The sequence below is a fragment of the Ixodes scapularis genome, unplaced genomic scaffold, assembly GCF_016920785.2.
Source record: "Ixodes scapularis isolate PalLabHiFi unplaced genomic scaffold, ASM1692078v2 ptg000299l_1__unscaffolded, whole genome shotgun sequence".
Lineage (NCBI taxonomy): Eukaryota > Metazoa > Arthropoda > Arachnida > Ixodida > Ixodidae > Ixodes > Ixodes scapularis.
Window position 1 is genome coordinate 157158 of NW_024609953.1, and position 25756 is coordinate 182913.

Consider the following 25756-nt stretch of genomic DNA (forward strand, 5'->3'; position numbering starts at 1 on the left):
CTCTTCTCTTGTCGTGGCCGGAGACGAGACAACCTCCGTCACTAGCCGTCAAGGTTCCTAGACGGGCATTACAAGCGAGGCGTTAGCGACATCCATCAGGTGCTCTTTGCTAGTCGTTTAATTCGTTTTAAAATTCCTCTTCGTGACTTTTTAACAAGATATTGGTATGTTCAATGTGATGCTGCGTTTTTGAACACATATAGACCAAAAAATGAATGCCGAAATTTTGTTGTAGTATCCCTTTAAAAGAACTGTGCAAATGTGCAACCCTCCACCTCAAAGAACTGTGATGTGACACCAGTTACACTCAATCAGACCCAAATCCCAGTGTGCAAACATTTCTTTCTTTCTTTTTTGTATGTATGTGTCTATGGCTGTGTTCCAAAATTTACTCGATCCGACTCCGGAGTAAAAGTTTCGTACCGTGGCGTTCCAAAACTTACTCGAGCTTACTCGATGACGTCAGAACTCGCGTTCCAGAAGCGGGTTGTTTACTCCGGAGTAATTACTCGCGCTACCCTCCTCAATCGGGGGGTAAAGTCGGATCAAATCGAGTAAGTACGTCACGTGATCTGTTCATCGTCTGCTTTCTGCGCCGACAGCTGTCAAAGCTCGCTTGCTCCGTTGGTTTTGGTGGCGGACGTTCGAAATGACAAAGAATTAGGTGCAGCATGTGTGTTTATTGCGATTTGCTGTTGTCAACGCAGGAATTGACTGCATTACATCCAGACCGCCCACCTTCCCCGGGAACGTGTACTTGTTATTTTCTGAGTGCGAGCGTAAACAGGAGCTTCTCCGCATCCTCGTCCTCGGCGTTGGGGGAATGCCGTAATCTCACGTTCAAGGCCGAAAATGTTTGAACTCGGCATATGATAATGTAATATTTTTGTTTCCTCCAGAGTGTGTGTAATGAGAGGATAACGTTTGTAAAGCAGTGAAGACTTCGAAAATTTCACTGCAATCACATTCGCGTCAAAGCGAACGTGAGTTTCATATCATTCTGGAGAAAGCACCCTCGCGCTGTACCGCTACACCGTGTGGAATATATTTCTGCAAAACATAATTGGTGCAAATTACAATGCGTGGAATATATGCGTTTAGGGCACCGTGACTAGAATTGCAGCGATCGCGCTGATTAATAAAAACACATCTTTTTGTCTAGCTGTAAGGAGTAAGTCATTTTGATCTCAATACACAGCTCAAAACGAAGGTGAGTAAAGGAGCTGGTGGATTCACCTCAAAATACACCGCGTCGTCATTAACATTACCGTTCTTCGGGTGCTTTCTCCATGATCAAAAGGATCGTCTGCTATTTTCTGCCATCGCCGCTGTGTTTTCTTTTTGCCGTCGCCCAAGACGAAGCCAATCCGCGTAGTATCCAGGTGATTATCCTGGCCGTTCTAAAATCGAGTCGCGGATCGTTTACTCGCGATGTCACGTGGTATTACCCGCTGACGTAGGAGGCAGGTTACTCGGGTAAGATCTGGAACATAGCCAATGTGTGTGTAGCGGGTACAGTGAGCCGCTATGGCATGGGCAATAGCCTTCTCACTGTCACCCGGGTTTTAGAAACCGAATAAAACATTATTATTATTATTAATTTAGGCACTAATAAATTTTTATTTCCGGCCTTATGTAAGTTTTTTGCGACTCGTCACTCGCTCTTATCTCGAACAGAGTTCTATCAGTTCTATCATCATTGCGAAAAACGAAAGCATAGCGGCGTTTTTTTTTATTTATTTATTTTTTTTAATCTGGTTGATCCTTTAGCTCCCCATCCGCTCCGCGCCTCCGCCTCCGCGCCGAGAGATAGCCAAGATGGATGACGACAGGTGAAGCGGCGGAGCGGGCTTCCTCCGATGCCTTTCCCTCAACTCCCGCCGCCGTTCTCCCTGTCGGCCGCACCACGACGACCCGTTCGACGACAGAGAGTGAACCGAGCGGTTCCATGAGCACGCAGCCGGGATGCCGAAGCGCAAGCTCGAGGACGACCAGAGCGAGCCCGACGAGCTGGCCGTGCCGCTGCCCATCCAAACCTTCCTGTGGCGACAGACCAGGTTAGGGAGCGCCGCTTTCGTGTGCGCCGAATGTCCTAGCAATTCTCTCTTGTGCATCTTGAGACAGCGGGAGTGGTGTTGTTGCTGTAGATGAACACTTGAGCCAGTCAAGTCTTTAACCCTTTGTGAGGAGCTATCAGTTTCTTCTCAAAGATATCCGGCATAAAATAGAAACCGAATGACATGTTTTGCACATTTTTATGCTTCGCACTTATTGAAAAGAAAAAGAAGACAGAAGTGGTACATATGTGTGGTTTATGAAGGTGGTACATTTTGCAAGTTAACGGTAACATAAATGGAAAGAGTAACGTATCGTGTAAAAACGTAAGCTTGCCTGTCATTGCGGCGCAGCAAAATAAATCATCCTGTTAAGCAGAAAATTCCGCGCTAGCCGTCAGAAAAAGCAACAAAAACAAACACTCGCGATAAATCAGCGGCGTATCCGGGGCCCTTATGTTTTTCGTTGTCACATGGTCTTGGGTAGCCAATGAGGTGTGACTGCGAGCAAAAGTTTTGGTAACTAGCTGTTCTTCTCCGGGTTGGCAGCGGAATAGGTGCTGCCTTATTTTTGTACAATGCCAACCAGTGATCTCCAAGAATTCTAGCTGTTTAAATCAATACATGGGCGTCGGCAGGGGGGTGCAGAAGGTACAGTTGCCACCTCTAAGCCAGACTCCCCCCCTTTTCCTACAAGCAAGCGGGTGACTGACAAGCGAAAACAACAACCGAGAACAATTTAAAAATAAAATCGAGAGTAACTATCGAAACATAAAAAAAAAAGGCGATGTCTTGCCCCGCATTCCGTGGAAGAAACAATTGGAAAGAAAAGGGCAACCAAGCCCTACTTTTGCCTCTGCGACACCACACCTCGCTGAGGGCGCACCCATTTCTGAGAACACCGCGATCCCCCGCAATGAACACCCAGTGGTGATGAAGTGACTCCAGCCGCGAGTAAAATGACTCCAGCCCCGAGTAAAAAGTTAGTGAAACGGCCCGAAAAACAAGTTTTCAACTTCCCTTTGGGCCCTTTCATTTTTGCACACTCGTACATCCGCATTCATTTGTCCGCGGAAATATTCCCTCAATATCGTCGTGTGCCGGGGGCCGTGCAGACATCATAGGGTGGTTGGAAAAAGTCGTGACAAGGGAAAAGGAAAATAACGATAACTATCTTCGCGGAGCAAATACCAAACGCACCCCGTTTTTCCAACTTCGCTAGCCTAGCTCACGTGACATTTCAACGGCAATTTCAACTGTGTTTTTCCAACTCCACGCGCCATGTGCTGAGGACGCAGGGGTTCAGGTTACTTTTGCAAAAGCCGCGCCGAGTGCCGCATAGCTGACACATCAAGGACAAGTTTTGGCCTCGAGGACGGGGCTCTCCAGCCTGGGTAATAAAGCCTGTGTTTTCGAGACGATTCCATGAAGAGCAAGCCATGAGCGACTGTGAACATGACCTTTAGAGCAGGTTGGGGGGAGGGGGTCGGGCATCCGCGTTTGCTCGAAACCATGTTCGCACCAAGTCGTCAACGCAACTGACCCTCGGGCCATAATTTACTGTCTCAACGTTTGAAACCAGAGAAAGGCGCGTCAGAGACAGCCCAGTCCACAATCGCAACCGTACGGTTGTTTTTCTTTCCGAAAGTTTGTAGCGAGAGTCACTATTTTGCCAGCTCTGGATTTCTCTATCGGTGTCTTCGTCTTACCAAAAGATCACATCGATCACTGCTTTCCATATTGTGGGACGAAGAAAGCAGTCACCTCTGACCCCTGCCGGGACTCGGAGTCAGATTCGATTGAGGCAATCCTTGTCCCAGTCAGTCCTAAGCAACCTTTGCCCTCCAAACTTCAGCTTGAAATGGGATTCGCCCTCAACTCATCTGTTACAGGTACGCCTAGAGAGATTTCCAGGCATAACTAAAGTTGACCAGATAAATACAAGATCCGCGCAAAGATAGCACACGGCGCTCTAACATCATGTTTTTTTTTTTTTTTATTCTCAAATGAAACAGGAGAAGCCCCATTTATTTATGTAAATTCCCTTAACTGTAATTTTCAGTTGAGGTGATAAAGGAGAGACTTATTGAAGAAAAATATATAAATAAACAACTACATTTGTTAAAAAAAAAAAAAAAAAAGAAAGCTTTTTAAAAACGTTAGTGATACCAGGCGCCTGGAAACAAATTATAATTGGGGTGTCTGCATTTGTGGACTTTGTATTTAGGGTATTGGTACTTTTCGGTGTGGTTCTCTATTATAAATCTTGAGCTTTTATGACTTCGTATTATCAAAAGTTGAATGATGTGTTTTTTCGGTGTAGCTTCAAAGCTCGCACATTCATTTTGGTGTTATCTAGCTTTCTCTCTCTTCATATTTTGAGTATTAGGAAAAGACAGACTCTTCATTGGGGAAACTAAAATGTTGTGTAGTTCGTCTATGGGATCTTTGAACTGGATTTTATTCGAAGGCTCGAAACATTGTACACAAGCTTCCTTGCTCGCATATTTCCTTGTGTTTTGAAAGTATATGAATGGGCATTCAAGAATATATATTTTACTTTTTATTGAGTTGTTGTGTTGCAGAATCTAATAAATTAACAAATGACTGGTGGTTCCTTCATCAGCGATAACAGAAGGGTCCTGATATGTTCATGCCCCGTCCACTATTCACGAGTTTTACGTCCGAGGATGTCTGGGGCCTTTTTACATAAGCGATTGTGACTGCGAACTAAACACTATTTATGTCAACATTTGTTTTAAAACCTTATACGTATAATACATTGTAAAGTTGTTGCGGCAATGTATCGGTTGCACTCCCGCTCCCCCCCAAGTTAAAAAAAAAAAAGAACGTCGGGTGCAAAAGTTTTGCCCCCACCAAAAAAAAATCCTGCCGACGCCCATGAATGAATAGGACATTTTTTTTTGTTTGCATTGTACCATAACAGTAGGCTGTATTGTTACAGATAGAGGCACATAATTGGTTTTTGATTTCTTTGGCAATGCAGTCCCTTTATACGCCCGAAAATTGGCAAGACCCACGATGCATCGGCGATGGTGAGTCAAGGTGTCTTTTGTCAACAAGTGTGCCTAGGTGTTCAATAATTTTTTTTTTTTTTTTGCTTACAGGAACAACGAGAAGCATGCAAGGTATATATATTCATTGTTAGCTTTTGCATTTTATATAACCACGCAGAATCGTTTTGTAACATTACATCTTCGTTATTTCAGTCGTTTGAGAAAGTTCTGGTGCAAAACATTCAGTTTGGCCTATCACCCAGTCTGACTGTCGCCATCAAAAGCATCAGAAGGTTTGTACCCAGCCATTTTTAGTACCACCACCGACGTATAAAGGATGAAACCACGAATTGACCGTGTATAAGTATGCTTCTGTAGGCTGGCCACAGTGTTTCTCACGCTGTAAAACAAACTGGAAAAATCGGTTCCTGAGCATGGAAAGCTCAGACCAAATGTTCATTTAAGTGGTGGATTTCACCTTGTAAAATTTCAGGGTATAGTTTTCTTCCTGTAAAAAATTGGGACCAACCGACTTGCAAAAGTCATGGGCGGACGTGTTTGCAGACGACCGAGTCAGTGTGGCATGTAACTTGTGGCATCATTTTCCAGTAGGTGCAGCGAGCAGACGACGCATTCAGTTGTCTGCTTGCTGTGCCTAACAGGGTATAGCGCCTCGGGTTACAATCATCGCTAACTCGGTCGTTTGCGGAGACGTCTGACATTGGCTTTTGTGAGTTTGTTGGTCTAATTTTTTCCAGAAAGAAAGCTATGCCTTGAAATTTCTCGAGTTAAGATACGCCACCTAAATGCACATTTGGTGAAAGTTCGAGCTTTCTATGTGCAAGCACTGATTTTTATGGTTTGGTTTACTGCGTAAGAAATGCTCTGGGACCCCTATAGATTTTCTGATCAGCACCTGTCTTGTCCGAGCATCATACTTTGAATGAACATAGAAAATAATGCGAATGAAAAGGCGTCTGAAATGCATTTGTGCATGTCGAGATTTTAGAAGCAGCTTACAAAAGTCAAACTATTGGCGAATTCGCGTGGTCGCCTCTCTCCTCTGACCTCGATTCAGCAGAGCGCCCCCTCCTCTCCGCCAGAGCTACTCGGGATCCTTTTCAGCCGATCACAACTGCTGGCTTCAGAGCGCTCCGAGATTCTCAGACCAGTCACGGAATTCATATTTCTTGACATTGGTAATGCGTTAAAAACAACACGATCTTACAGCGTACGGTGGACGACTGAGCAAATTTTACACTCGCAACGTGATGAAATAAGTGTTGGGACGTAAATTAATTTACGCATCAACATGTAAAAAAAAAAAATAAGAAAACGGCAGCATGCGAATTGATTTTCGCAGAACGGAACGAAAGCCAACGCTTGGAAAGAGTTGTCAACTCATCGGGGTTTCGTCCGTGAACGCGCAGCGATAGCGGTCATGCGTGCGACAGAACAGGCAAATATAAAATGGTTAATAAACCGCATTTTTGTCACGGCGAAATATCGTGCAAGCATCGCCATGTGGCCAAAATCACAGTGCATTATATTCGGCTCTCCCTTTATTTTAGAACACAAACCTTTGAACGCACTTTTACCAAACCTGAAAATGTCTTGAAGCGACCACAAAACCCGGTAAAACAGCGGCGAGCCCTGCGAGCTGTTTCTTCGTCGGTTAGGCTTAGCGGATTCACCGCCGTGAGATGAACGATCTCGTGAAAGCACTGGGAATACTTCACACGTAGACTTTTTATGTTACGGTCGCAAAGGAATGTCGTCCCGTCCGTCGTAATCCTCGCACCGTCGAATTCACAAGCACTTCGTAGAACCACATATCAACCGCCGTCATGCCGTGCCCCGCACACCACCACCGAACCACAGACCACTGCCGGCCATCGGGCCATCGTCAACAAAACCACGTGATCCCCGTCCAAGTACCACGTGACGCCTGCGCCACTCCGCACTCCGACGGCTACACACGGAGTGCCAAAGAGCGCTCTGAGAGGGAGAGGCGTCCTCGGAATGAACCACCCGATCAGGCCGCAGCACTCTCTTTCAACCACCCGATCTCGCGCGCTCTGGAAAGAGCGCTCGAGAGCGCGCAGAAAGAACCACGCGAATTCGCCATATGACAACAAATATTGGAGAACTCCAAATCAAGCTTTTTGCACATGCAAACTGAGAATTCATTTCTCTGGATTACCTCACTTCTCTTTTAGAGCGCAGCTCTTAGGGGCCCGTTCCCGGCTTGAGCGGCGTCGCCGTCGCCGTCGTTGTCGGCGTAACCAAGGTCATCCCAAGGTCACGTGACCCCTCCAGGTCACGTGACCCCTCCCAAGGTCATCTCAAGGTCACGTGACCCCACGTGACCCCTCGAGGTCACGTGACCCCTCCCAAGGTCATCTCAAGGTCACGTTACCCCAAGGTGACCCCCACGTGACCCCCAGGTCACGTGACCCCTCTGAGGTCACGTGACCCCTCTGAGGTCACGTGACCCCCCTCCCCGAAGTCACGTGACACCCCCCCCCCCCTCCCCCCCGAGGTCACGTGACCGCCCCACCCAGAGCATATTAAAGAATGAGGGGAGGAGGAGGGGTCTACCCTCCCCTCAGTACCCTTCACTCCTCCTCCTCAAGAGCTGCGCTCCAATTCGGCGTTACAGGGATTTGTAAACGGCTTCCACTTTTTGCTGAGTCATCTTATGAAGGAAACAAGAAGGCATTTCCTTTTTGGGATTGACTGGCCGACAAGGTATTTGCAGTCAGATGAATGAGAATAAACTGCATCTGTGTGCTCCAAAAGTTATTTTTGCTGCTTCAAAAGGAGCTTCTTCAAAAGGTGCTTCAAAGTGACTCGAACCAGCCATATATCTGTGTCTTGTTTAGGCATGTGTAAATAGTGGATTTTGAGTTAGAAGCAAATTCAGAGCGAATAGTGGTTTTGGCCGAATATTTTCAAATTGAATATTGAATAATTTCTTTAAGCCTATCGCCACTGCACCATGCTTAAAACAAAAACCCAGCAAAGTCGTGAAGGTTGTTCCCAAGCTTGCCCTTCTCCACTTCTAAAGGAAGTTGGTTTTAATCCAACTGCTATATTTATCGACTGTCTTGCGGCGGGCTAGTCTTGTTGAGTGTGCTTGTTACTGAACACCGGTGCACTTCGGAAAAGCAGCATTCGCGAAAGCGAGCTTTGCGGGTGTCGCTTCTCCGCAGCGCATGGGTGCTCAGTAAGAAGCATGCTCAACAAGCTAACCTGCCGCGATAAACGCTTAAAAAAAATATGATTATTCAATAAAATTTATGAAACCCATGAACTTGCCAACTCATGAACTTATTGAACTCACTCGCTGTGCCTTCCCCTTCAGCATTATACAGGTGGGGCTGGCATCCTTGGATCAGTTGACAAAACTTACAAAACTCGCGAATCTCAAATGCAAATATCAAATAGCGTATTATTAAAAACTTCTGTTCAAAAATTCAAATATTCGCAGAATCCTAGTTTTGTCAACTACTTTCTCGAAAATAGCGTCCAAGACACTGCGACAACCGTGACATTCATGTTTTCTCACACTTTTTCCGGAACTTCTACTCCCCACTGCCAGGATTGCGACATCCGGCAGCCTGACACTCCGGCTTTTGTGTCGTCATTTGTTGCCACTTCGGTGCCACTTCGGACGTGTGGGCGGAATATCGCGCTAAAAACACCACTTGGAGACGCGTTCCGGGGGCCCTGTAACAGTAGGCTTGGGTCCGACGTCGTTGCGGCCGAGGCATTCGGGGTGCCGGGGTTTTGCTTAGCGCCGTTTGGACGCAGGTGGCGCCTGGTGCGCGCAGCCCTGCCGCACGTGATGCACTGCTGCGCGGCGCTGCTGCATGCGCGCAAAGAGAGCTGCCTGGAGAAGCTGGGCTCGGCCGAAACCAAGCTGCTCTACACTCTCCACTGGATCCTGCTGGATGCGGCCGAGGAGTGTAGCGACGCCGAGCACGCCGGGGGCCCCGACCCCGCTCGCTACGTCTTCCCCATCAGCGTTATACAGGTGCCCTCCTTGGATCAGCTTGCAAACTCACAAATTCACCAAACTCCCAATTTCACCAAACTCCCAATTTCACCAAACTCGCAAATTTACCTAATTCATGATCTAACCAAAACTCATGAACTCACTGATCTGGTAAACTCATTGAATTCATGAACTCACTATGTCTTCCAAACAGCATCATACAGGTGGGGTCAGCATCATTAGACCAACTCATGAATTCACAAATCCACCAACTCGTGAACTCACCAAAGTCATGAATTCCCTGAAGTCATAAACTCAACAAGCTCATGAACCCACCAAATTTATAAACTCACTCACTACGTCTTTCCAACAGCAACATACATGAGGGGCTGGCGTTCTTGGATAAACTCACGAATTCACCAACTCTAAGCGAAGCATTTTTAAAGTTGAAGGCTGACGTGCAAGCAGTGTTTTCTGCCAGGAAGAAAACACTTCCCCAATGTCCTTCCCTTCATTCCTGCTCACTCTCTTTCCCCCTCACCCCCCAAAAAAGCGGGTCTGGGATATTTCTTGCAGAGAGATATGGTTTGCTTTTTCTGAAAGAAAAAAAGTAATCGGCGGCGTCTCCCTCGTTTTTACTTGTTTGTCTGCTTTTAAGCACTACTGTCGAGACAGTTTATAATGCAGCCAGTTACAACGAAATAGTGGCTATAGTGAAGTGATCATGATTACCCATTCCCGTTTGCACTTTTTAATTTATTTGTGTGCTTTTAGCGAAGGAAAATGAGCAGCTTCCGCATAAATAGCGAAAAGAAATTTTCTATGATTTAAGAGATATAATCAAATTCGAAAAATTTACCAAGTTGCAGACCGCCACACTTGCTGCCGTGGCCGAGCAGCCATTCAAAACGGGCTGCAGACGTGTCCTGCAAAGACTGATGGCGGCAGCCTCTGCATCATCGTCTGCTCCCCACTCCTTATCTGGAAAGCAACTTTTCTGCATTGCAGGCGGAGAAGCCGTCCTAGCGTGCTGGTGGGACATTCAGAGCGCTAGCGACAACGTACCGATGCATACCAATAGACACGACGGAGATAAGCCTAGATTTAAGAGAGGGAGCAACCCTAACCAGGGAGAGCATTTCCAATATAATAATGGACGGTTCCTGGCAGATTGGCACAAGTGCGCCTGCATTTGGTTCTTTGTGGCCGGTGTGGCAAGGCAACCGGGCGGAGAGGTGGACACATTTGCAGATGGAGTGGGGAACGGAAGTATCATGCACCTTTACATTTGAGGACCAGTGCTCAAAGGTGGAACCCAATGCCCGTCCCACCGCGTGGCCGACGGCTACCAGCGAGGGCGGTGGCCGCACCGGGTTCGCCAACGCCATGCCAACAACAATGATCCCGATATCCAACAGTCGAGAACCAGGGGTCCCCAACAAGACGCTGCGGTCAATCGGGCCGTGGACACAGTGCCTGCAGCAGCCGTTAACCTGAGAGCCAAAGGGGGTAATTGCAAGCGGAGTCATTGCCGGTAGGCCGAGCTCACGCCGCTACCCGTCGTCGCAGGAGTTTGGGCCAGGGCTCTCGGCAGACGGAGGTCCACTAGGAAAAGCTGACGCGGACTGTCAAAGCCAGGGGAAACGCTAGCATTGAGTCGTCGCCGGTCAGACGAGCTCGCGCCGCGACTTGACCCGTTACCTAGAGTCCACTCCAGGACTCCTCGACCAGACGGCCGTCCACTCGAAGGAGGGCAGGCCCGACTGTCCCTGCGATCTCGCTGACCCCTCGAAAATGGGAGACGCGCGGAGGAGTGTGAGAGGGTAGGCCAACATGGTGGCATACTCTCCCCACCACGATACGGAGCGACCAAGCTCGAAGCCAGACGACTTCGCCCAGAGCATCTGCGACCTACGCCTTTACGGGGGATGGAAACCAGTGGCTCCCACAATGGTGAATGCTTTCAACACCTTGCAGGCTGCAGCTCGTTTTGCAAATGCAGCCCACAAACCACGCGAGCCCGATCAAGCAGTTGCCCTCTCTCTTAAATCTAGGCTCTCTATACCGATGAAACACAAACTTAAATGCAAGCTTGGTGCTGTGCTCGCTTTATGTTCTGTGTCGGCGTCGCTAGTTTGGGAGGTCGCTCTTTTCGCAAAAGTCTAGCTTTGCACAAGCACCGATTCGGTGACTTACCACCACTCAACGGTGACGAGTCCTGGCTCCGCCGGCACCTTGACGGGAAAGACAAAGGCAATCTCCTTGAAACGCAAGCGTGCCGCCATCCTCGACAAGGTGCGCATAAACGTAAAGAGTGCCGTCCACTGCAGGTGTCCTAAGCGGGCGGCCATCGCAGCTGTTGACACAATCCTTACATACCCGCGGGATCTTCTCTCGATTGGAGCTTCTCACATTTAGTGAGAAGCGGCTCCGATCTAGCAGAGAGCGCGTGCAGGGAAGCCTCGACTGCTTTCTGCAGGCACGATAAACATGTGCCCGCAACGGATGGTATCACCTTTGTTTTTATTTTTTTGTGTGTTACTTTTATAGAGTTTAGATACAACGAAGAAGTGGATATAGCGAAGTGATTTTAGATTCCCGTTGGCTTTGTTATAACCAGTCTCGACTGTACTTTAGGAGGCCTGAGCCACCCATTAGTGTATAACTATGCAAAGCGCAAGTTTGTCTGCTTCTTTCGAAGGGGTTGGGGTGACGTCCGTCTGAACACCGAGCTCCGATTGCCTCTGATTGAGGTCTCCCCCTCATGTAATGCCTTCGGGCGATTTGAGGTCAATAAATGAAATGAAATACCTCAATCAGAGGAGCCAATCAGAGCTCGATGTTCTGACATCACCATAACCCCTGAAAAAGAGGCAAAGAACTTGCACTCCGCATAGGCTAAACACTGTTTAGTATACACATTGTTTACAAGGTTCGTAAACTGCTGCACTTTTTTATGGACCCTTTTTAAATTCAGTCTGGCAACTTTGGTCACTATCATCATCATCTCAGTGTATGGCATCTGTACCAAGCTAATGGCGACTTTCTTGAGGCTGGTGAAGGAAGAAGTTGGTTTACGCCCTAGATGTGAAATTTATTCAGTGCAGTGCGACTGTCAGCCCGGGGTCTGTAACGTGCATCACAGAGTAGTGTTGCATGACCGCACGCCGGTATGGTGCTCATCCGGATCAAAACATGCAGGGGTAGGGGTTGAGCCCAAGATCCCTGGGTTCTGCAGTGAAGCTTTCCCTCCACTTGCTGCGATCGCGCTGACACTCTTGGCCGCCGATCCCCCTCTCCTTCCGCTCGCAGGTGTTTGTGTACCTGTTTGCGCCACTGATCCCGTTCCTGAAGCAGTCGGACTTTGTGGGCAGCTTCCGGCTGGAGAATGGGGTGCGCATCTGGGAACCCCTCTGGGAGTTCCGGCACCCCAGTGTGCCCTGTTTCACGGCCCCCGTGCAGCCCCACGGGGCCAGGGCGGGATCTCGGGGGGACCTGGAGCTGCGCAGGCCCCACTACGGGGACGTCTTCCTCGGGGGGGCCCCGGGGGCCAAGCTCAGGAAGCAGGGTGAGGTCCCCTTTTTGCACTCGCGGGGGGGGGGGGACCATGGCTCATGGAGATAATTATCTATTGGAAGCGCGCTACGAGGCAGTGGCGCTGCAGTGCGGCTCGCAGCACAAGCATTTCACATAGACTACAACCGGACTGGCATAGAAATCCTGTGTAGCTGCCAACCTTTCTAATCGATGTCAGCTTACTTGTGCCACGGCTGCTTGATGGTCCCTTCATCGAGCGGCCGTGCCTGAGCACAGCACTATACAAAACGTTCAGGGTAGGCATGTGCAAATAGTGGATTTTAGGTTTGAAGCAAATACCGTATTTACTTGCACAATGAACACACTCGCGTGATGAACGCGCCCCCCCAAGTCGGCTCTCAAAATTCCGACTTTTTTTTCACTCGCGTAATAAACGCACCCCCAACTGGGACGTCAAAATTTTGACCCCCTCCCCCCCACGTGCAAAATGAATGCACTTTTCTATCCTGGTGCAGCGAGGTCGCGAATGCATGGGCAGCGTGGGCGAACAAAACGCCTTGCAATTTGCAAAGATCCAGCGAAGTAAAAAAAAAAACATAAAGAGGAGTTTTTTTTTTTTTTGCACAGTGCAGTCTTTGGGTTTGCGCGCTGGCCCTCTAAGAAAACAAAACATCTTGTGAAAAACGGCAAAAAAAAAACAACAAAAAAACACAAAATTGAGAAAAAAAAGCAAAAAAAAAAAAAGCTTTTTTTTTTTTTTTTTGCGCAGCGCAGTTTGGTTATTGGGGGTTGTGCGCCGCGCGCAAGGAGATAAAAATAAGCGGAGAGCCCTCGCCTAAGCAACGCCTAAGCAAACAGAACAGCTTGCAAAAGGCGGCAAAAAAAAAAAAAACAACACGAAAAACCTCAAGGAACTAGGAGAAAAAGAAAACAGGAGTTTTTTTTGTTTTTTTTTGAACAGCTTGGTTTGGTTACGGGGTCGGGCGCCGCGTGCAAAGAGATAAGAAGTTATTTTGATTTTTCAGGATAAAAGGTCCGTTCATTGTCCGAGTAAATACGGGCGCAAAAATTTTACTTCGCGTAATGAACGCCCCCCCCCCCCCCCAACTTTGCATCGATTTTTCGGAAAAAAAAAGTGTGTTCATTCTGCGAGTAAATACGGTATAAAAGCGAATAGTGGTTTTCGTAGAATATTTTTGGATCAAATATTGAATACTTTTCTAAACCTTTCACTACTGAACCATGCTTCAGTAAAAACCCAGCTGAACTCATAAAGGTTGTTTCCAAACTTCCACTTGTCTATTTCTGTATTTATTTTCTAATCCCAATGGAGGCTCGAGAATGTATGGAGGCTTGAGAATGTCACTTATGGTCACACTGATCATAATCATAGTCAGGTTAATAGACAGAAAGTGGAAAGTTGATGCATAAAATATATTGACTGTGGCCTCAAGAAGTCCAATGCTTGCTTTTGGATTGTAAGTAAGCAGCACATTTAACATATAATTAAACTTGTAGAGATGCACAGCTATACCTAATCGAGGGGATTTGTAAATATTCTTACTATATTCAACCTGCTGCTCTGCCTCCTCCAGGTTACGGCGAGCAGCGGCACGACGCGAGTCCGAAGTCGTGGTGTTGAAATTGCATTTTGGGATATCAGTATAGGTGCACGGTGTAGGAAATTGCGTACCGCCGCCGATTCGCCGTTTCCCACGTGGTCCGTCTACAACCCGAGTCCAGCCTGGTTCTTTCACGGGAGCGGGATTCCGCTCCCAGTTTATTGGTACAATACAGTCATGTCTCGTTAATATGGACCCCGTTAATCGGGACACCCCGCAATATGGACGAAATTTTCGGCGACCGGTTTCCCGCCATGCAATTCTGTCCCGTTAATACAGAAACCCGCAGTCCGGACTATGGACGACTATTTTGGGGACGAAACGGGAAAATACAGGCATTTTTGTCTCGTTAATATGGACACGTGTCCACGAAAAAAAAATATTAGTGACCCCAGTGTGTACTACTCGGAATTCACCATTGCCTTTTTGTTCCCCGTCTGGTTACTTTGAAGGCGAGTTCACATACCCGACAGAAGAAAAGGTTAGTGAATCGTAGAGGTCACAGTTTGTACCCGGAATTCACTATTGTCCTCCGCCCTTGAGATAAGACCTGCGCGCCTGAAGGTGGTCGTTTTTTTTTTGTTTCTTGTCTTTCAAGTTTAAACGCATGCCATCTCCTTCCGGGTTGGCATACGTGATGAATCACATTCGTTGTGCATAAGAGGCAAGAGGCAAGGCTGGACGCTTCTCCGGTCATTTCGGAGGTGGAGACGATGACAGGTGTTAAGCGTAGACGGACAGAGCTTTCTGCTCAGCTGAAAAAGGAGATATGCAAATTCAAAATTGAAACGCCTTCAGCGTCTGCTCAGTACGTGAAAGAGTGGAGTGGAAAAAACCTCGGCGTTGATCTCGGAAAATCGACAGTCCACGCAATTCTAAAAGAATCAAAGAAATGAATGAGCGTTCCCACAACCAGCTCCAGTTCCTGCCGGCAGCGACCCCCAAAGTTTGAGAAGTTGGAGGAGGCCGTCAACATCTGGTTTGCGGAAATGCGCTCCAGAAGGGCCGCCGTCAGCGACGAGATGCTGCAAGAAAAGGCGAAGGAGTTCGGCACAACGATGGGTAAGTGAGTTCTGAGCGTATCTTTTTAACCACTGAGTTTGAAAATGTTTTCTCAAAATGTTACGCATTCTTCCCCAAAAATGTTGTTCTAGTTGCTCGTTCTTGTGCAATTACGCGTCTACGTTAAAATAACTGTTCTCTATTCAGTGGTTTTATTTTAATGTCTGCAATCTTCACGTCTTTATGCAGACATTCATGACCTGAACTACTCAAGGGGTTGGCTCAGCAGGTTTAAGAGGAGGCATGGAATTTCAAGCCACCGTATTCATGGAGAGAGTGGAAGGGTGGATACAGCCGCCGTTGCCAGTGCTCGGAAACAGCTTACGGAATTTCTTGCTCAGTATTCTCCAGATGATATTTACAACTTCGACGAGGCTGGCTTTTTTTACAAGTTGGGCCCATCTTCGACTCTGGCATCCGAACCTGTGGCTGGAAACAAGCGAAGCAAAGAGAGAATCACGGTGGGATTCTTGTGCAACGCGAGCGGCACCCACAAGTGGAAGCCCATTGTCGTGGCAAAAGCGGAGCGACCACGATGTTTTGGAAAGACATTTGACCCAAACATGTATGGCTCTTACAATTGCAACAAGAAAGCATGGATGACAGGAAAGATATTTGAAATCTTCTTGGCTAAATTCGACCGCTTCTTGAAGGCTGAGAAGAGGAGGGCTGTTTTGTTGGTTGATAACGCATCATGCCATTCTGTTCGTGCGGACTATGAAAACCTTACCTTGAAGTTCTTTCCACCCAACATGACTGCCAAAATACAGCCCTTGGACGCAGGAATTATTCGCGCGGTTAAGGCACACTACAGAGGTGAACTTGTGCGGCACTACATCACTTGCGCGGAAGACAACGAACCGCAAACTGTTGACTTGAGGTGGTGCCTTCAAAAGCTGAAGAGGGCGTGGGACGCGGTGAGGCCTCAAACCATTGTGAACTGCTGGCGTCACGCAGGTATTCTTGTTAACAGCTCTGCTATGGAGGTGGAGTATCCGATGGATGAACTTCCGCTCGCGGCCCTTCGTGAAGCTCTTCGACAACTCGGGGAGGAAAACCCAGATGAAGAGGCATCGGCATTCTTGGATATAGACGAAGAGACTAACAGCTGGGAGCCTATGAGCGACGAGCAGATCATGGTGCTTGTCGGTGAATCCGCTCAACAGGGCCATCAACTTGTCGAAAACTTTGCACCGACAGAAACAGACGGTGAAGAGGAGAGACCAACCGTTACTCGATGTGAAGCTCGCCGTGGCTTGGAGACAGCGATCGCCTACCTTGAGCAGGAGGGGGACGGAGAACGTGCACTTCAAGTGGCCGAAGTGTTGCGCTTTTTGGACACTAAAGTGGGATCGAAAGCGTCAGTGCAAACTCATATCTCCTCGTTCTTTGCGAAATAAACAATGCTTTTTTTTTAACAATTATTACCTAATGTTTGTGTTTTTGACCTTGATTCGTTATTATGGACGATTCACATTATGGACGATTTTTCTGGGGAACGGAGGCGTCCATATTAACGAGACATGACTGTAACACACTACGCTACAAAACACTCAATATAAACTACAAATACAAGCTACATTACACAAATATTTACAAATGCACGTTAAGCCTAAAGCTAAACACAAAGAAGGCCCCCAGGCCTAGTGTCCCACCATACCCTAGATCCAGTTGCCACCCACCTGCCTGCCTGCGTCCCGATCTCGTCCGGAGTTCTTAGAGGGCCTCTTGCGCCCTGCCCCACCGAGTATATATCCATCGATGGGCGAGGAGGTTTCTCCTCACCCGCCACGGGGGCGCCTGCAGCGCCCGCCAGTGGCTAGGAGAGAAAGCGGTGCGTCAGGAGCCGAGTTCGAGATCCCGATCGACCCCACGGCGACACGACCATGTGATCGTGTCTGAGGCGAGGCAGCTACGCAGCTGCCTGGCGTCCAAGGATTGGCAGAATGGTTTGATGGACGCCCTCGTGAATGCACGGTGCGCCATAACAGGTGGTATAAGACAACACCAGGTGGAGATGTGTTCCAGGTGCCTAAGTGTTAGGGCATAGCCGCTCGCCTCACGCTTGGAGCTTTCTCTCGGGCTCTTCTGACTTTATGTCACCACCTCATAGTACATATCCTGCTTGCTCACAGATCCCCAGGACTCTCTAAATGTGGACGTGGTGAAATTTTGCTTATGATTACCGCAAACGACTTAATTATCGCGAGGACCTCGTTTTCAGTAATTTCGCAACCTGCAAATTATTGGAAAAAAATTGATCTTACCAATATATCGCTCCGTAGTAATAAATTTATGGCGTAGCACTCGTAATCGCGGAATTTAGTAACGTCAAATTGTTCCTGAAATTCAGACTTGGCAACATTCGCGATATATTGTGCCCACGAAAATAAAGTTGTTTACGGTAAATGTTGGGGTGGTTCAGTCAATGAAATGTTGAAAGCGCATAAATATTCTCTCTTGAGGTTGCATCTTTGGAGGTTGGCAAAATTTGTTGTTGAACTTTGCAGGTTCAGATTACGTGTGTGGTATGCACATTTTGTGAGAAACTGTGGTCACGGAAATACATACTTTTAAGATGTGGCACCAGGCACCTAAGTGTAATCTACCTCCGCGCACTTCCCGTTTCCTTCTACTATAGCTTGTCAGCTGATGCTCAGCAGCATTAAAGGGAAGCTATGGAGCTTCTTGAAAAAAATGAATTAGTAGTGAATTCTAGTGTATTTTTACCTCGTGAACCCGAATACCAATACCATTTGCCGCGCAAGTATTTTTAAACGCGAGAAAAACGCGAAAGACATTTGCTGTCTGTGACGTCATCGACGGATCTTTTGGCTTGCCAAGGCTAGGGAGGCGGGGCTTCAGCCCTATTTTCAAATTGCTCTTATGGCTCTCCGGCGCGTCGCATTAAAATATAATTGTGATATCTGTTATTCTAAAGGCCAAATGAACGTAATTCAAGCGTTTTTTCTCAAATGCAGAAGTGCCCCATCTTCCCTTTAAGCTCGTTGTGCTGCCCCGGCGAAGGCTTCTTTAATGTTCCCTTTGTATTCTGCCCCGCTTTTTGCGGCGAGGTATGGATTTTTAATAATTAATCTTTGAAGTGAGGTAACATATATCGACTGCACATCTTTTTTTCTATAATGCAGCATATCCATGGCGTGCCGTACTGCCATGAGATAAGCCTGTGGGATGTTTTCCGGCCGTGCGTGGAACCACGGGAGCTACTCTGAGAAGCACATTGGTTCTTAGGAACTGAGCTAAGAACCATCAGCATGTATATTTGCTATCAGAATGAGAAGGGCAGGGCGTGTCTCTCGAACGCCCTTACTCCAGCAGGCGCTCGCTGTTTTTGCCTTGCTTTGGCTACATGTGCTTGCTCGAAGTACACGAGACGTCGAAGCTGTTCTCACCTCTGCTCTCACTCAGAGTAATCCCCGCTTCGATTGACTCCGGCCGCTTCTTTTGCAGAGTCTTCCAAGACTGGGACTGATGAAAACGAGGGCAGCGGCCGCACTTCTCCTGACCCAATTCCTACCAGCAGGGCTTCCTCGGCATCTGCCATGGTGAGTGCCAAAGGCCGCAGACAGGCAGCGGAAATGCTACGTCGCCCTCCAGCGTCCTTCCCTGGGTTTTCGTACCGGACGCTTGCAGTTGGCCGGTGTGGTTTGCGCATACTTGCTACATCTATCGCTTTTAATCCTTTGTACATTATTGGCCAAAAAGACACCTATGCATTGATTGCACTATTTTATGTGACCATTTTGAGCTGTCATTTCACCGTTAACTCAGGTTTGAACGGAAGGTCGCTGAAATGCACCTTATCTTAGCTGTTTCTCCGGCTCTATCCTGGATTACGAAGATGCGATCACATCTTCTGGTGAAATCAGATCTCTAAATAACTATCTCTGAAAGTTTTTCAAGAATTTTTTTGATTGCAGAAAGAAAGCGGACGCAGTCATCGCATGTATGTCCACATACAACTTTTTCTCGAGCGCAGCAAAACCGTTCTATAGTTCGTTGCAGGTTAAGGATTGCAGGACGAGCTCGTCCTGCAAGGCCTTCCACTAGGGTTGTGCGAATATTCGAAATTTCGAATACAGTAAACTTTGGTTAGTTCGACCTTGGTTAATTCGACTTTTTGTTTAATTCGATTGTGTTGAAAAGTCCCGGCGGGTGCCCATACATTTCTATAGGAGGAAAAGTTCGATAGTTTGAACTCTGGAAGACTCCGCATCGAATAATTCGTCCCGAGCGAATGCGCGCAGGCTCACATTGCACGGCACCATGGCAGAAAAACCACCAACGTACGGCGAAACGCAGGCCCTTTGCTGCAAAGGCAAACGTGCGCAAATATGCACCTGCTCCTCTACGTTGTTGAGATGGACCGTTAATAATGACACGAGCCAGCGCAACCAATCTGGCGTGGAGTAGCGCGGAGAACATAGCCCGTAATCGGGCGCAGATATAGCGCGCACTTTCAAAGTGCTTTTCTGTAGCATCGTGTGCAGTCCATCTTGTGTGCATTCGTGCCAGAAAGTGCAAGCTCTCTTTTCCATTCTTTTTTTTTTGTTCTTTTTCTTTGTCGCCAACCAAAGTTGGCTCATAAAGCTTTCTCAGTGAAGCGCGCACCCTCAAAGCTCTTTTCTGTAGCATTGTGTGCGGTCCATCTTCCATGCCGGAAAACGTGGGCTCTCTTTTCCTTTTTTTTTTGTTGTTGGCGATCTGGCTGCTTGGCGCCCAAAATCGACTCGTAAAACTTCCTTTTTTCGTTTTTTTTTTTTTAGCGCACGATTTTATGGGGACGTGATGTTTAGTTACGCTGCTCTCCGGAGCATGCTTTTGGACACGTCTTAAGCGCAGACGGCAGCAGACCATCCGTGAGTACTTTGGACAATAAAAGGAAGTTTAACTTTAACCGTTTTTTGTCCTTCTTTAATTCAATCATTCGGATAACTCGACCAAATTTCAATGTCCCGTTGAGGTTGAATTAACGGAAGTTTAATGTGGTAGTTTCGAATAATACACTGTTCGATATTCGCTTTGAGAAGAACTGCACTATTCGCATTTTTCAAAGTGTTGATTACAGCGGGTTAGCCCCGTTGAGTGTGCTTCTTACCGAGCACCGGTGCACTGCGGAGAAGCAACACTTGTGGAAGTGAGCTCCGCCGGTGTTGCTTCTCCGCATTGCATCGGTGCTCGGTAAGAAGTGCACTCAACGGAGTAGCCCGCCGCAATAAACACTTGTAAAAGTATGAATGTCGCAATTGCGTGCTTGGAAGAAAACCATACATTCAAAGCGGGATGGTGCATGCGTGCCTGCTGTATATGAAAATAAATGGAAACTTTGTGAATGTGTTTACTGTAAAACCTTTTATTTTCTCGGCCCCTATTTTACGCGAATCGGTCAAAGAAGACATAGTCGCGGCCACTAAATTTCACGAGTTCCAGAGACCTGCATTGAAATTCTTAAGGACCGAAATTTTCGCGTGCCTTTAAATTTCGCAAATTTCTAAATTCGCGAAAATTAAGGGCTTGTGAACATTAAGAGTTTTACGGTATCTACATTTTAGTAAAAGTTTCAAAATTAAACTGACTGTTTTGCAAGAGTACACTCTGTTAGGCAGAGATGCCCTTACAAGCTGCATTCATCATGCACGATTCATTCTTTTTTAGCTTAAAATTAAAGAAAGAATATTTAAGATGTTTAAATTCACTCAATTGGGTATAGTTGACCATTTCCATAAGATTCATTTTATGTCAAACTTGTCATCTACTTACCATCCCAAGACATCAGGCCTTCTGGGGTCCCAGTTGAAAAATATAGATAGATTAAACTTGGCTTATAAATGAACAAGTGGAACAACCTTCACAAGTTTAGCTGGGATTTCGTCTAAGCATTATGCTATGGTAGTGAATGGCGTGGAAAAACTATTCAATATTCGAATCGAAAATATTCGGCCAGAACCACTATTCGCTTCAAACTCAAAATCCACTATTCGCACAAAACCACCTTCCACCCTTTCCGATTTAGCAGAGTGAATGCTGGAGAGGAAGCAAGTGGAGAGCTTTTTGGGAGGGTTTTCTCCTCATCTTCTTATGTTGCAACAGACCATAGAAACATTTTTTTTTCAGTTCTTGAAGGAGGCAACATTTGCCGCATAGCGTCCAGTTCAGTTTCATTCATTTATTGATACTGTCACCCCATTGGGGTATTACAGGAGTGGGTGTTAAAAAATAGAAAGATAAAAGTGGCCACTATACAAAGAGTAATTAACCTATACAATGGATTGCACAAGACCGCTTCATGCACTTAAAAGCGAACAAGAAAAGTCACCGAACTGGAAGCAGCACAAGTATGAACGTTTTACAAGAAAACAGAAACTTGGTCCATATTTGTACAATTACTGCTTTTCACGACTGTCGCACCTGACAATTTATCTATACTTTCTAAAACGGCATTAAGGGATGTTGACGAAACAGCAGAATCAGGCAGCATATTTCACTTTTTGATGGTTCTAGCAAAAAAACTGAATTTTAAACAATCATTTCATATGGATGGGTTACGAATAAACATGTTATGGCAATGCCTTGAGAATCCGTTAGTGCTGATTTTGAAGTAATCCGATCTGTTGATCTTTATACAGTGATGTATAATTTGGAAAAGGAATATCAACCTTTCGTATTTGGTCCTCGATTCTAAAGTTGGGAGATTTGCGAGTTCACATAGTTTTGTAAGTGAAAAAGCGTGGCCGAATTCATTAAAAATGAACCTGGAAGCAAGTCGCTGAATTTTTTTGAGTTTAAGGCGATTGGTCACAGTGTGTGGATCCCACACAATTTTTGCGTACTCAATAATCGGTCTTACCAGGGCTGTGTAAGTCAGGCTTCTTATTTCCAGAGTTGCACTCGTAAGGTTTTGCCTGAGGCACCAAAGTGCTTTGTTGGCCTTGAGGCAGACTTTATCAATGTGGGTATTCCAACGTAGGTCAGGGGTTAATACTAAACCTGTAGTCCATTGCTACTCAAGAAGGCAGGGCGAGGGTAAGACAGTCCAGGGGGGAGGAAGCAGACGGAATGCTGGGAAAGAGAAGGGAAACCTCCTTCTCTCTTTTGCGTTCGTCTGCTTCCTCCTCCCCGGCTAGTCTTACCCTCGCCCCACCTTCTTGAGCTGTAACAAAATATAGGTGCTTATGCTCTTTTAATCTTGCAAGCCCGACGGCGTCAATGTGATAGTTGTATGCTAAAATATTTTTTTTTTCGTAGATACTGACATGAAGACTGATTTTTCAAGATTTAACTCCATCTACCAATTACCACACCAGTGTTAAAATTTTTGTAGGTTACGGTTTTGTTTGTCCTAGTCATCTGGAATTTCTATCTTATGGTATATCACACAGTCATCTGCAAATATAGTCTGATTGGAACGGATATGTCGTTATGCAGGTAATTTATGATTACGTATTAAAAACAAAAGGGGACCCAATGAAATCCCCTGGAGAACCCCTGCAGGTACCGGTGAAAGGCTCGACTTATGCCCCTTCACTTCGACAAACTGTTCCCTAGAAGAGAGGTATGATGAAAACCACTGTGTAATAACTGGATTTTTAAAAATGGCGTTAATTTTGAGTAATAAGTTAGAGTGTGACACTTTGTCATACGCTTTCACGAACTCCGAAAATACTATGCCAGTTTGACCGCGACAATTAATCGTATAAGAGAGGTCATGGACAGTTTGGATAAGTTGGGTTGTGGTGGAAAGTCCTTTCCGAAAGTCATGCTGGGATCGGAACAATGATTCATAATCTTCAAGATAGTTCAATAAATGTTTAGATACAATATGTTCAAGCAGCTTCGAGCATGTGCTAACAAGCGAAATGGGGCGATAGTTGCTCCCGTAAGACACACTGCCACCTTTATGGATAGGAACTACTTTCGCGCATTTCCAAGCACTAGGAAAGGAACAATTATTGATGGATGACTAATAATAATAATAAACCTTTATTCATAGGAATAAACAAATACATATACAGGTCTCTCTAAGCTAAGGGAGGCTTGTGTGGCATGACCTGGCAGTACAGCCCATTCCTTGCAGAAATAGCAGGTCACAATGTAACTCTAGATCTATCACTTGGTGGTATCATAAAATAACTTTTTCAGACTCTTTTTGAGCCCATGGTTAGAAGTATTAAAGAATAAGTTATCTGATAGTTCATTAAAAATCTTCGGTACGTAAAATGACCTAATTCTTTACTCATAGTTAGGGATCCGTGTTTTCGGAGTTTATTTTTCGTGAAATTCGGAGGGTGTTTTTCGGAGTTTATTTTTTAGGAAAAATTCAGTGTTTATCGGAGCTTATTTTTCGTAAATTCCCAATTCTCCGAAATTCGGAGATTAATTTCGCAGTGTTTTCTATTAAAAAATAAATAATAACCGGATGCAAACGTGTGCCAGATAAAAAATAAAACGCGCTTGTATCAATTAAGATTTCTTCAGTTGAATTTGGCATTGGTGTCATTGGCAATACTAATTTGTTCTACGACAAAAGTCGCAAACAAGTGTGGCTTCGATAAACGCCGATACTTTAAAATCAATAAACTGCCGGAGGCAGCCGCAAGGAAGCTTGCAGTCATCCCATCAATCTATCCTGCGGCCGCGCGAGGGGGAGTGGTTAAGGATGAAATAGAGAAGTTTCAACTGCCCCTCTTCCCTATTTTATACTCTCTCTATGATCCATAGCTTTCACTCTTACAAAAACATACCATCTCCTTTTTCTAAATCCCAAATCCCATGGCCCAAACTGGAAACCAAAAGAGTGGCTTTTGTCGAGACACAAAGGGTACGATGGCCTGTTTCGCTGAACCAAGCTTGACGAGACAAGCCGCAAGACCCCCTTTGACAACGGTCCGAGGCTTGAAAGATAATTATGGTGTCATTTTCCCAGGACCATTGAGCCTGTGCTGCCCAAATTGCAAAAAAGAAAAAAAAAAAAAAAGAAAAAAAATTGTTTTTGGGGGGAGGGAGGGAGGGAGGGAGGGGCGGGGCGGGGCGGGGCGGGGCGGGGCGGGGCGGGGCGGGGCGGGGCGGGGCGGGGCGGGGCGGGGCGGGGCGGGGCGGGGCGGGGGGGGGGGGGGCGGGGCGGGGCGGGCGGCATGGCACAACAATTCGGAGTTTATCGGATAAATCCGAATTGACAAAAATTTTACCGGCGGGTGTTTTTCGGAGTTTATCGGATTTATCCGAAAACACGGAGCCCTACTCATAGTGAGTGAGTATAGATACCAGGAATTTCATAGCAAGTAGTGTTCCTAAATGTATGTGCGGCCGCCCTCTCAGTTTTAAATTCGCTGCACCAAAAGTGACGACAAAAAACTGTCTGAATAAACAATCATTAGGAACAAGGCAGTTTGAGTAAACTAAATAAGTTATCACTTGAGGAAGGTGTTGAACCATAAGCAACACTTTTAACACCCCCTCAGAATGCTATCAACTCTGGCGTGCCAGTGTACCTAAAAATGTATAGTGTACCTAAGGACACTATACGCCAAAGAGTGCATGAGCATTTTTCTACTTGCGAACGGAAGGAACACTTTTAGGTTATAGAGCTGACAAGATACACTTCTTAGACGTTTCGACACAAAAGAGAGATGCATAATTTAAGACAGGTCAGAATCAAAGTATATTTCTAGATACTTAACAGAAGAGACATATTGAACAGGTTTGAAACAGCATGATATGCAACTGGAGTTGTGCAAAAATGAAGGAGGAAACAATGTGATTTTTTTTTTTCACGGGCTGCGGAAACATACCAGCTTTATTTTAGAAGCGTTTACACTTATTTTGTTATTTCTAAACCAATTCGTGACAGTAATGACATTTTTCTGCAGGTCCAGGATGGCATGTTTGATATCAGTATTGCAAGAAAAAAGCAGAGTGTCATCTGCACATTGCAATACGTTACACGTAACCACTTGAGAAAGGTCATTAACATATACATTAAATAAAAGAGAGGATAAAACGGAATTTTGTGGAACTCCAGAGTTAAGTGTGACCTTTGTGCTATATGAACTTCTCCAACAGACAGGAGTTGAAAACGTGCGCACAAAATATTTCTAAGTAAACGAGCAAAAGGACCCCTGAACCCAAGGTGAAATAGCTTATCTAATAAAATGTCATGGTTCACTGAATCAATGCTTTCGTAACATCAAAAAAAAGTGCACAGACAGAAAAGTGGTTGTCAAACGACGAATACAAAGAATCTAAAAACACGTCCAGTAGAGATGATGTGCCTCGACTAGAAACAAAGCCGCACTGTGAGGGTGATATGATATTGTACTTATTTAGAAAACTCATCATACAAAACAAAATGTTTTTCGAGGATTTTAGAAATACACGGCAGAGTCGAAACAAATTAATATGAGGAAAACTGATTACGCGGGCCGCCTTTATAGATTGGTACTACGA

At 46.1% G+C, this 25756-nt stretch overlaps 1 protein-coding gene across 1 annotated transcript in view; it reads left to right on the top strand.

Moving 5' to 3' along the window:
* The first annotated feature begins 1818 nt into the window (after window positions 1–1818).
* Window positions 1819–25756, top strand: part of LOC120849056 (protein unc-80 homolog) — a 220567-nt gene continuing 196629 nt past the window's right edge. Inside the window, 7 exon segments of the mRNA XM_040504832.1 lie at window positions 1819–2057; window positions 5062–5110; window positions 5183–5203; window positions 5285–5364; window positions 8888–9110; window positions 12384–12639; window positions 18764–18858. Of these exon segments, the coding sequence (XP_040360766.1) occupies window positions 1966–2057; window positions 5062–5110; window positions 5183–5203; window positions 5285–5364; window positions 8888–9110; window positions 12384–12639; window positions 18764–18858 (816 nt within the window). The 5' untranslated portion in view covers window positions 1819–1965.